This window comes from Saimiri boliviensis, chromosome X (assembly GCF_048565385.1).
Source record: "Saimiri boliviensis isolate mSaiBol1 chromosome X, mSaiBol1.pri, whole genome shotgun sequence".
NCBI lineage: Eukaryota > Metazoa > Chordata > Mammalia > Primates > Cebidae > Saimiri > Saimiri boliviensis.
The window spans coordinates 60,442,865-60,455,598 of record NC_133470.1 but is presented as its reverse complement, the minus strand read 5'-3'; the positions used below and the strand labels follow the sequence as shown (position 1 = coordinate 60,455,598).

General features: G+C 43.9%; 1 protein-coding gene across 18 annotated transcripts in view; it reads right to left on the bottom strand.

The window, feature by feature from the left end:
- The window catches only part of TAF1 (TATA-box binding protein associated factor 1), a 100,923-nt gene that overhangs the window by 66,310 nt on the left and 21,879 nt on the right, over positions 1-12,734 (bottom strand). For 17 of the 18 annotated variants that reach the window (XR_012515620.1, XM_074391618.1, XM_074391612.1 and 14 more), the window contains 10 exons: positions 11,780-11,980; positions 11,155-11,296; positions 10,665-10,795; positions 9,898-9,978; positions 7,393-7,542; positions 7,114-7,233; positions 6,591-6,766; positions 5,674-5,852; positions 2,759-2,972; positions 1,501-1,666 (listed from right to left, as the gene is read on the bottom strand). Coding sequence is in view for 17 of the 18 variants with exons in the window: in XM_074391618.1 (XP_074247719.1) it covers positions 1,501-1,666; positions 2,759-2,972; positions 5,674-5,852; positions 6,591-6,766; positions 7,114-7,233; positions 7,393-7,542; positions 9,898-9,978; positions 10,665-10,795; positions 11,155-11,296; positions 11,780-11,980 (1,560 nt within the window). In the remaining variant the exon portion in view is untranslated. The remainder of the gene's footprint in view (positions 1-1,500; positions 1,667-2,758; positions 2,973-5,673; positions 5,853-6,590; positions 6,767-7,113; positions 7,234-7,392; positions 7,543-9,897; positions 9,979-10,664; positions 10,796-11,154; positions 11,297-11,779; positions 11,981-12,734) is intronic. The other variant, XM_074391613.1, reaches the window with a different exon arrangement.

Here is a 12,734-nt window from a genome sequence, read left to right as displayed (position 1 = left end):
CAGGAGTTCGAGACCTGCCTGGGCAACATAGCGAGACCCCGTTCTCCACAAAAAGGAAAAAAAACAAAAAGACCAAAAAAAAAAAAAAAATAAGCGTAAAAATACAAAAAATTAGCTGTGCATAGTGGTGCACACCTGTAATCCCAGCTACTTGGGAGGGTGAGGCATGAGAATCCCTTGAACCCGGGAGGCAGAGGCTGCAGTGAGCCAAGATCACACCACCACACTCCAGCCTGAGCGACAAAGCAAGACTGCCTCTAAAACAAACAAACAAAAAACCTACCAAACTTATCTCAACTCCTAAAAAATATTTCAGATAAAGAATAAGGCCAGGAAGGTGGTTCATGCCTGTAATCCCAGCACTTTGGGAGGCTGAGGTGGGCAGATCACCTGAGATCAAGAGTTCGAGACTAGCCTGGCTAACATGGTGAAACCCCATCTCTACTAAAAATACAAAAACTAGATGGGTGTGGTAGCACATTCCTAGTAGCACAGCCACTTGGGAGGCTGAGGCACGAGAATCACTTGAACCCAGGAGATGGAGGTTGCAATGAGCTGAGATTGCACCATTGCACCCCAGACTGGGCAACACAGTGAGACACTGTCTCAAAAAAAAAAAAAAAAAAAAAAAAAAAACCCACAATAAATGACAGGCCAGGTATGGTGGCTCAACACCTGTAATCCCAGCACTTTGGGAGGCTGAAGCAGATGGATCACCAGGTCAGGCGTTCAAGACCAGCCTAGCTAACATTATGAAACCCCATTTCACTAAAAACATAAAATTAGCCAGGCATGGTAGCAGACACCTGTAAGCCCAGCTATTCAGGAGGCTGTGGCAGGAAAGTCACTTGAAGGCAGGAGGCGGAGGTTGCAGTGAGCCAAGATCACACCACTGCACTCCAGCCTGGACAAGAGCAAAACTCCATCTCAAAAAAACAAACATAAACAAAACAAATGACAGCCAATGAAAACAGCAGCAGGTGGGCACAGTGGCTCATGCCTGCAATCCCAGCACTTTGGGAAACCAAGGTAGAAGGATCACTAGCTCAGGAGTTCGAGACTAGCAACATGGCAAGACCCCATCTCTACAAAAAATACAAAAATTATCCAGGTGTGGTGGCACATGCCTGTAGCCCCAGCTACTCAGGAGGCAGACGTAGGAGGATGGCTTGAGCCCGGGAGGCAGAGGCCGCAGTGAGCCAAGATCATGCCAGTGTGCTCCAGCCTGGGCAACAGAGCCAGACCCTGTCTAAAAGAGAGAAAGAAAGAGAGAAAGAGAGAGAGAGAGAACGAACACAAACAGTGGCACCAGATTGGATGTGGAATTGTTAATACCACTCACATTAGTACTGAGAATGCTCAAGAAGTCACATCAATTCAAACCAGCTTTCCACAATATACTTTCCTCATTCCCAGTAAAGGAGAATGTCAAAAGCTAAAGGAAAAGGTATACTTTCTTCCTTTGTTCCATTACCTGTAATCACACAACATTATACTTACTTTTAGGTCAGGACGCTCCTTCATTTTCTTGGGCTTCTTCTCAGGAGGACCCTTGAGCTTCTCCTTTTCCTGGTTCCGCTTAAGACGCCTCAGTTGCTCTTGAATCCTCCGCCGTTCTTTTCGCATCTCTTCTCGATGTTGTTCATCAAAAAGGGCAAATTTTCGACTGAACAATGTGGGAGGCAGAGGAAGAAAAAAAATCACGGGACCATAAGCAAACCTTAACCAAGAAGACTATCCTGATAGCTTAACAACTCAGGACTAAAGTAATCCATCCAGGCTAAGATAAAAAGGGCTACGTAGGCCAGGCGCGGTGGCTCAGGCCTGTAATCCCAGCACTTTAGGAGGCCGAGGCGAGTGGATCACGAGGTCAAGAGATCGAGACCATCCTGGTCAACACGGTGAAACCCCGTCTCTACTAAAAATACAAAAAATTAGCTGGGCATGGTGGTGCGTACCTGTAACCCCAGCTATTCAGGAGGCTGAGGCAGGAGAATTGCCTGAACCCAGGAAGCGGAGGTTGCGGTGAGCTGAGATTACACCATTGCACTCCAGCCTGGGTAACAAGAGCGAAACTCCATCTCAAAAAAAAAAAAAAAAAAAGGGCTACGTGCCACATGCCATTCCCATCTCCCTCCCTAATCAGCACTCCATTTGCAGAAGTAACTCTCTTAGAATAAGTCCTGAGTAATCTTTTGCAAACCAATCAATCAAAATGCAAAGGACCAAAATGGAACAAGACATGCCTTTATCTTGTGGCAAATAAAGGACAAAATTTTCCCTGTAATTTGGCTCTATTCAAACCCAAAATCTAAAGGCAAGACCGTTCTCAATTACAGCAGAGTTCTAGAAACAACTGTGAAGAATCTTGTCACTAAAACTTAAGCCCCCTCCCCCAATCACCATTCCCCATCATTATTATTCTCCCTATCACACTCAAAAGTGGTAAATTAGGACAGGTGCTGTGGCTCATGCCTGTAATCCCAGCACTTTGGGAGGCTGAGGCAGGCAGATTGCTTCAGCCGAGTTCAAGACCAGCCTGGCCAACATGGCAAAACCCTATCTCTACTAAAAATGCAAAAATTAGCTGGGCATGGTGGTGCACATCTATAAACCCAGAGGCTGAAGCACGAGAATTGCTTGAACCCAGGAGGTGGAGGTTGCAGTGAGCCGAGATCATGCCACTGCACTCCGGCCTGGGCCACAGAGCAAGACTCTGTCCTCAAAGAAAAAAATAAAAGTGGTGAATCAAACTCACATGAATTCTTCATCTTTTGTAGTCCGTATACGCACATAGGCATCAATGACAGCTGGTTTTCGGACTGTCTCACAGCGAACATACTCTTTACCCTCTTCATCTCGAAATGTGCGATAAATCTTGAGACAGCGTCCAGTGGCGGAAGAGTTAAGACTAGTCACAGAAGCTGTGTCATCATCTCTGTGATTGTTTCCTGATGTTGCTGAGCCTGCTGCTGCAAGGTACAAAAGATTTTCAAACGTTCCCCTTACCTCCCAAATGATCATTTTCTTGGGGTTCAGTGGAGATATCAAAGCTCAATTCTACAAAAAGCATCAAAGTAATCATCAGTTCCAAGAATATACTGATTTGTCCTTTCCTGACTTCATTTTAAGCACTGTCAATTTCCCCACTTTTTTTATTTTTTTTTGAGACAGGATCTCTCTCGCTCTATCGCCCAGGCTAGAGTACAGGGGTGCAATCTCAGCTCACTGCAACCTGCACCTCCCAGGCCCAATCCATCCTCCCAACTCAGCCTCCTGAGTAGCTGGGACTACAGGCGTGTGCCACGACACCCAGGTAAATTTTCATAGAAATGGGGTCTTGTCATGTTACCCAGGCTGGTCTCTTAACTCCTGGGTTCAAGCAATAGGCCAGTCTTGGCCTTCCAACAGGCTGGGATTACAGGCGTGAGCCACCATGCCTAGCCAATTTCCCAACTTTTCTAAGTACAAAAAGTTCGGAAAGAACTTCAAAGAACTACATGTTTGCTACAGAAGATCGAGAAACAGACTCCTCTGAGCAAAATGGCAAGAGAAAAGACCAAGTAGGAAGTGGGTGATGATCACATTACAAATAAAAGCATGCAAGGCCAAGTGAAGTGGCTTATGCCTGTAATCTCAGCATTTGGGGAAGCTAAGGTAAGAAGATTGCTTGAGCCCAGGAGTTTGAGACCAGCCTGGGCAACAGCGGAAGACACCATCTCTATAATTTTTTATTCTACTAGCCAGGTGTGGTGGTATACACCTGTAGTCCCAGCAGCTACTCAAGAGGCTGAGGTGGGAGGATCCCTTGAGCCCAGGAGGTTGAGGCTGCAGTGAACGAGCCATGGTTACATCACTGCACTCCAGCCTGGGCAACAGAATGAGACCATTTAAAAAAAAAAAAAAAAGGTACTCAAGCATGCAATTTGGAGAAAAATAAATGGCACTACAAAAACAAGTCCTGAGTCTTAAAGCCCAGCTAGCATATGCTTCTCAAACATTAATATGAATAGGAATCACATGGGGATCTTGTTCAAATGCCGTTTTTTTTATTTTTATTTTTTTGAGACAGAGTTTACTCTGGCTACCGCAACCTCTGCCTCCCAAGATCAAGTGATTCTCCTGTCTCAGCCTCCCAAGTAGCTGGGATTACAGGCACCCACCACCATACCTGGCTAATTTTTGTAGAGATGGGGTTTTACCATGTTGGCCAGGCTGGTCTTGAACTCCTGACCACAGATTATCTGCCCACCTCTGCCTCCCAAAGTACTGGGATTACAGGCGTGAGTGACCATGCCAGATCTTGAAATTTACTACTTTTGTAATGAATGGTACCAACATCTTTCTAGTAATCCCAGAATAAAATCTTAAGGTTGCCTTGATTTTTTTTTTTTTTTTTTTTTTAAAGATGGGGTTTCACCATGATGGCCAGGCTGGTTTTTAACTCCTGACCTCAGGTGATCCACCCACCTCAGCCTCCCAAAGTGCTAGAATTACAGGCGTGAGCCACCGTGCCTGGCTGGTTGCCTTGATTTTCATCCTCAATCCCCTCCATATCCCAACTCAATTCAGGTCATTATTATTCCCACCCTCAACTTCCACAATTTTAAAACTCTTTTTTTAAGATCTAAGACTCCTTCTGAGGATCTTCTGAAAGCCATCAATGTTCTCAGAAAATGCACATATAAGGCCAGGTGCAGTAGCTCATGCCTGTAATCCCAACACTTTGGGAGGCAGAGGCAAGTGGACCACTTTGAGCTCAGGAGTTCAAGACATCCTGGGCAACATGGTGAAATCTCATGTCTACAAAAAAAAATACAAAAATTAGCCAGGCATGGTGGTGTGCACTTGTAGTCCCAGCTACTCGGGAGGCAGAGGCAGGAGAACTGCTTGAGCCTGGGAGGCAGGGGCTGCAGGAAGCCAAGATTGTACCACTGCACACCAGCCTGGGTGACAGAATGAAACCCCGTCTCCAAAAAAAAGAAAGAAAATGTACATTTGCATATTTTTACACGTAATTTCAGAAGTTTCAAAGACAACTCCCTAAATTCACTTACAGATTCTGTATTAGTAACTCTTGACCGGGTTTACTGGCTCACACCTATATTGCCAGCACTCTGGGAGGCCGAGGCAGGTGGATCACCTGAGGTCCAGAGTTCAAGACTAGCCTGACCAACACAGAGAAACACTGTCTCTACTAAAAATACAAAATTAGCCGGGCATGGTGGCGCATGCCTATAATCCCAGCTACTCAGGAGGCTGAAGCAGGAGAATCACTTGGACCCAGGAGGTGGAGATTGCAGTGAGCCGAGATCGCACCACTGCACTCCAGCCTGGGCAACAAGAGTGAAACTCCATCTTAAAAAAAAAAAAAAAAACTCTTAAGGTAAATAAATGCACAAAAAGCTCATTTGAAGTACAGCACTGATAGCCCAGGCTTGGCCAAGCACCTGATACAGAGGCAGCAGTGGATTGACAGCATCTTTTCAATTTGTCCTCCACAGACAAGCCTAGAGTCCTGTTTGTAAAAAGCTTTCTACTTCATCTACAGACTTTCACATGCATCCCCTATATCTTCTGCCTCCAGATCCACCTCAATTACACTCTGCAGTTATTTATGCTCCTTTTTCAATCTTTCTCTTTTGTATCTGTCTGTGAAGCCACCATCCTCACCCAGTAGCATTCGCTGTAGTTCCTTCCGCTCCTGCTCCTCCCGTTCACGTGATAGCTGAGAGCTGGTTTTCTTGTTCTGCAACATGTTCTCAATGTTCTTTCCCATTTCTTCAAAGTCACTATCTTCAGCTGAGCTACTGTCTGTGTCAGTTGATAAGACTTCAGTTGACGACAGAACCCTAAAAAGAGAAAAATCAATGTGCAGAAAGAGCTAAAGAAATATCGTTGCAGGCAAAAGTAAAAAACTGGGAGATCAACCTTAAAAAAGGCATACTCAAAATCCACTAAGACATGGGGCCCTTAACAGAAAAGCTTTACAAAGTTTTCCTAGACATTTGGTAAACAAGACAAGTTTGAAAAATTATAGTAACTCTTTCAGAATTCCTGGAGAGAACTTGAGAAATAAATCAGCACACTGGTCATTTTTAATAGTGTATTACTAGGCCGGGCATGGTGGCTCATGCCTGTAAACCAAGCACTTTGGAGGCCAAGGCGGGTGGATCACCTGAGGTCAGGAGTTCAAGACCAGCCTGACCAACATGGTGAAAACCCCGTCTTAAAAAAAAAAAAAAAAATAGTGTATTACTCTCCTCTCACACCTAAACCGTTAGAAAAAACCCCACCCACCTGTCACCTGCTACCATTGTGCTGTCTGTTAGGCCCAAGTAGGCCACAAGAGTTGTCATGAAACCTAGAGCTCAAGACCAGCATCTCTTTCCATTCAAAAATTTTGCCAAGTTGGTTTGAAGGAGTAGGTACTCTGGTGGTGGTATTACAAACAGATACTACCCTGACATGTTGGATATCTGACTACCTAGGTAGTGAAACTTTTAAGTGACCTCCTCTTTATTATGAAATAGTGCCTGGAACTTCTCCCCTTTCCAGCTTGGATTTTCTGCAGCACTAAAACGACCCACTTGTTCTGTAGGTCAAAGATGCGCTGACATTCCTCTTTGTAACGCTCTTGATGCTCAGCCACAGAAAACCTTGATCCACGTGCAAATTTACTCATGGGCCCCTCTCCAGAACGAGCCTGTTCTGTTGACATTGTGCGCACCACATCAATCACTTCCCAGCGGGACAATTTTTTAATCTATAAGACAAATAGCAACACGCAAATATATATATATATATATATATATATACACACACACATACACACATACACACACACACACACACACACACACACACACACACATCATTCAGGGATTTCAAAGGACTAGCCAATGTACACAATTAGTTAGACCAAAAAAAAAAAAAAAAAATCATCCCAAAGCAGATTCCAAAGAAAGATAACTCCTGAAACAATATCTAAGAGTTGGCCTACTATATCCTACAATGCAAAGTTCCCCAGATAGTTCTTTACATCTGCCTCCTAGCAATTCCCTCTCTATAGGAAGCCCCTAGTATCCTCTACGTTTTTACTTCCACACTCACCTCTTCCTCAGGCACACCAAATTTACGTAGAAGTTGCTTGGCATTTTTCAGAGAAAGGCGACGAAGGTCTGCATCTGTTCCTGTCACTGTCTTCTTCACTGGCTGCGGCTCTTTATCATCCTACCTCAAACAAAAAAAAAAAGTGAGAATCCTAAAAACCTGAGCTCCTTATAAGTAGGCATCTAAGTCATTCTTCTATGTTAACTACATTCCAAGTCCTCCACTCACCCATTTCTTTCTCCCTTGACTTTCTCATTCTAGAAATAAACACAATCTCACCTTCTGCTGTGTTGGTTTGTTTGGAATCTTCACATAGGAGAATCCTTCACCACACCCTGTGGGATCGGCCACCCCAGTCACCTCTAGGAGACACTTGCCCTTCATGGCAGCAATGAAGGCCCTTGTGGTGTTCCAAGGAGCAGTGCGAACCTGAGATTTAAAAAAAAAAAAAAGGTTTTCAGGGCAATGGGAAACATTTGTTCTGTCTAGCCAATACCTACAAGAGTAGAATAATTACAAACACCGCATGTTCTCACTCATAGGCGGGTGTTGAACAATGAGAACACATGGACACAGGGAGGGGAGCACTACACACTGGGGTCAGTCGGGGGGAAATGGGGGAGGGACGGGGGGTGGGGAGGTGGAAAGAGACAGCATGGGGAGAAATGACAGATACAGGTGAGGGGAATAAAGGCAGCAAACCACACTGCCATGTGTGTACCTATGCAACAATCTTGCATGTTCTTCACATGTACCCCAAAACCTAAAATGCAATTAAAAAAAACACAAAAACAAAAACAATTTCATGCTTTTTTTCTACTTCTTAATTTTTGTGGGTTCATGCTTTCTTAAACTGTCCACAAAAATCAACAGTTAAACAAGAGATCAAGAGCTCAGCCAAGATAAGGAGAAAAATAAGGAACAGTGGTATCACTTCAGCCCCACATCCTTTGGTCTTCAATAAGCATTCTTAAGGACAGTGTTTCCCTCACAGTCATGATGCTCAAAGTTAGACTAATGACTACATTTTATTGTCCAATTGCTCAAATAGCTATTAGGGAATGAAATCTATTTTCTCAAAATAGTTGATCTGCTTGCTTTAAAAGTATGGGCCCCCTATGCCAGTGACACTAAACCAAAGCCCATTCTATTTCTGCCACTGGTTTGGTCAAAAAGGTCTGTCCTCTCCTGGGACCCTGAATAGTGTTTACTAAACCCCTGAAATTCTTACAAAATTAAGCCAAGGGGTGACTGTACCTGTCCACACAGACTAGTCAGGAGTACACATGAGGCCAGGTGTGGTGGCTCATGCCTGTAATCCCAACACTCCGGGAGGCTGAGGCAGGCAGATATCTTGAGACCAGGAGTTCAAGACCAGCCTGGCCAACATGGCAAAACTCTGTCTCTACTAAAAATACAAAAATCAGTCAGGTGTGGTGGCACACACCTATAGTCCCAGCTACTCAGGGGCCTGAGGCATGAGAATGGCTTGATCCCAGGAGGCAGAGGTTGCAGTGAGCTGAGACTGCACCACTGCACTCCACCCTGGGTGACAGAGTGAGACTGTCTCAAAAAAAAAAAAAAAAAAAAAAAGAGTAGACCAGACACGGTGGCTCACATCTGCCTCCCCTACTTTGGGGAGGCCAAGGCGAGCAGATCACCTGAGGTCAGGAGTTCGAGACCAGCCTGACCAACATGGAGAAACCTCGTCTCTACGAAAATTACAAAATTAGTCAGGTAATCCCAGTTACTCGGGAGACTGAGACAGGAGAATCACTTGAATCCAGGAGGTGGAGATTGCAGTGAGCCAAGATTGTGCAACTGCACTCCAGCTTGGACAAGAGTACATGTGATTAGCAAGAAAATGGCCCAATTCTCTAAAATTCAATCTTGAAACCCACTCAACAGAATTCTTTTTTTTTCTTTTTAATTAAAAAATTTTTGCCGGGCACGGTGGCTCAAGCCTGGCCAACATGGTGAAACCCCATCTCTACTAAAAATACAAAAAATTAGCTGGGCATGGTGGCACACACCTGTAGTCCCAGCTACTCAGGAGGCTGAGGCAGGAGGATCACTTGAACCCGGGAGGTGGAGGTTGCAGTGAGCCAAGATCACACTGCTGCACTCTAGCTTGGTGACACAATAAAACTCCATCTCAAAAAAACAAAAAAATCTATCATATCAAATATCTGACATATCAAATATCATCTTTTCTGACATGAGTAAAGTAGGAAGGCATCAAATAGTATATTTTAAATGTGTGCCATTTACTGTATGTCAATTTTATCTCAATAAAGCTCTCTTTTATTTTCTGCTGGCATGGATAAAGTAGGAAGCATCAAATGGCATACTTTAAATGTGTATAGTTTATTGTTTATTAATTTTATCCCAACAAAGCTGTCTCTTTTAAAAGGATAAATGAGCGGCCGGGCGCGGTGGCTCAAGCCTGTAATCCCAGCACTTTGGGAGGCCGAGGCGGCTGGATCACGAGGTCAAGAGATCAAGACCATCCTGGTCAACATGGTGAAACCCCGTCTCTACTAAAAATACAAAAAAATAGCTGGGCGTGGTGGTGCGTGCCTGTAATCCCAGCTACTCAGGAGGCTGAGGCAGGAGAATTGCCTGAGCCCAGGAGGCAGAGGCTGCGGTGAGCCGAGATCGCGCCATTGCACTCCAGCCTGGGTAACAAGAGCGAAACTCCGTCTCAAAAAAAAAAACAAAAAAAAAAAAAACGATAAATGAGATGTATTAAAGACTAATACAAACTAGTATAAAAAGCCTTACTTCATCATCAATCTTCATCTGGAAATCTTCCTCATTTTCTTCTTCTGGAGCAAAAAAAGATTTCTCACCATAGCCAGCATCCTGGAAAGGACAGATCCACGCATAAATCAGTCAGTTAAAAAACACAAAGCACAAGTTTTTTTTACTGAATAGCAAGTACAGAATATGCATAAATGGATTCCACAAAGTCTTCACTGTATCTAACACCATGGCACATCCTTAAGCCATGAGAAGATACATTACCACAGGCCAAGGAGCTTACTAGTGGATATACAGATAGTTACAGCCCATAAACAAGCTGAACAGAGATGCTTATTAACTGAGACTCATTAACTCAGTGGGACAGAGCTGTGCTGTCCCACCCCAGCTGGACCTTTTCTATTTTGGCCTTGTAAGAATTCTGTAAACCATACATTCAGCACCATCATCATCTCTGCCCACCTAAAAGGCTGACAAGTACTTTCCCTGCTTACATGCTTATCATGCAAAGAAGAGATTAAAGTCACCCAGTCACCATTTTCAAAGCAAAACAATATGCCCAAAGTTCCTCATTAAGCCTTCCCACTGATACTTAGCTACACTGCAGTTTTCTCCAGAACTGATGGACATAGGAAGTACTTTATACAACTTGAACTTTTTAGTAATTGGTAATAATCTAGTAACCACCATCCCTAAACCAGTGAGAGAGTGTCTTCTCTCTCATCTATCTGGGCGGCGTGGGGGAGATAACCACAGGCGTAAGTGGTGTTTAAGAGGAAGGTGTTTACCTTCAGTCGTTGCTCTGCAGCTATCATGCTATAATAAGCACAGCACTGCTCTGGTGACACCATAGCTCTGATCTCTTCTTCCGTTGGTAAACGAAAATCAGACTTAAGCACCCACCAGTTTGAGTCCATCCCTGGAAAAGACACATACATAGAGAATGAGACCATTCTGAATTCCAAAAGCCCTGATATTTATTGACAGCAACAGGGACAGCAAACCAAAACTGTAACAGGCCTAGCCACAGTTGGCATGACTGGCCAAGAAAATCCCTACTACTAAGTTTCCTACAATTCATAAAAGATATCTAACAATCACATTAAATTTCCTGGCAGCCAAAATCAAAAAAGCAACCAGAGCCTTAGAAGATTTGCTACCTCCTTTCGATGGCCATCAATTTCTATTTTATTAACTGTATGTTTATTCTTTAACTCAAAGCCATCAAAATTCTTTTCTTGGAAAAAGGCAGCCAAATAACTAGTTACAACGTATGACCTGTGCGTTTGAAGTCAGCGCAGAGCTTCAGCCTCTTCCGGATGCTGCTTTCTGAATGGGAAGGAAAGGCTTTTTTTATATCTTCCATTCGTATCCTCCGTGGCCGATCTTTACTCTTCCAGAAAAGACGGTAAATAAAAACCTGTCCAACAAACCAAGTGTATTTTTTTTTGGCAAAGGAAAGGATAAAAGTCCTCACTAGGGCCTCTTCCCTTGCTAAGCTCTAATGTATTTTCATCTTTCCTAATGTGCTCCCAAACCCACACCCCCCTCCCCCCCCATTTTCTGAGACAGTCTCACTCTGTCTCTACCCAGACTGGAGTGCAGTGCCATGATCTCAGTTCACTGCAACGTATGCCTACCAAGCTCCAGCAATTTTCTTGCCTCCACCTCCAGAGTAGATGGGACCATAGGCGCACGCCACCACACCCAGTTAATTTTTGTATTTTTAGTAGAGACAGGGTTTTGACATGTTAGCCAGGCTAGTCTCAAACTCCTGACCTCAAGTGATCCACTCACCTCAGCCTCCCAAAGGGCTGGGATTACAGGCATGAGCCAGGACACCCGGCCCCAACGTACCCTTTCTATATACAACCCAACCCCTTCCCTATCCTCCCATTCTTACCTGTAGAAAATCTCGAATATGCGTATTGGCCCTTTTGGAGTTAGGCCCAGGAACTTCAAATAAGGGACACTGCTGGCCAACCACAAAAATATCCACTAATTCCCGAATATAGTAACCCTGTCTTGTCCGAATGATCAGGAAATCAGTTTCTGGCATCTTATGAAGATAAATTGGAGCACGAAAAAGGTTGTTCTCAAATGCCTAACAAAAGTAAAACCACAAAAATTATACACAGAGTAGTCCTAGGAAATTCAGTCAACTACTGAGAAAGAAAAATCAAGCTTATTGCTCTCCATCTTCATCATGCCATCTAAGGTCTATCCAGTAATACAAATAAATTATAATATGGATTATCAAATACAATTAAACAATTTTTCATCCACTGTCTATCCTTCAGAGTTGGTAGGGGAGAAATACATCATATAAATTCAGATGATGCTAGCTCTGCCATTACCTATATGATGTCAGACAAGCTATTTAACATGTCTGAGCTTAGTTTCCCTCATCTACAAAACAGAGATAACTTAAAAATGCCTATACCTTGGGGGTAGCGGTAGGGGAAAAAAAATGCCTATACCTCATAAGACTGCTATGAAGATTACATATGAAAATTACTTCACAATGTACTAAGTACTGTACTACTACTCTAGATCCCAGTGTAGCCCGACATACAACAGATGAGAATAACATTTGTTGAATAAATTAGGGAATTAATTCAATAAAACAACACTGGGCACAGTGGCTCATGCCTGTAATCCCAGCACTTTGGGAGGCCGAGGCGAGTAGATCACTTGACCTCAGGAGTTCAAGACCAGCCTGGGTAACGACAAAACCCCATCTCTACAGAAAATACAATAATTAGCTGGATGTGGCGGCATGCACCTGTTGTCCCATCTACTTGGGAGCCTGAGGTGGGAGGATGGCTTGAGCTCAGGAGGCAGAAATTGCAGTGAGC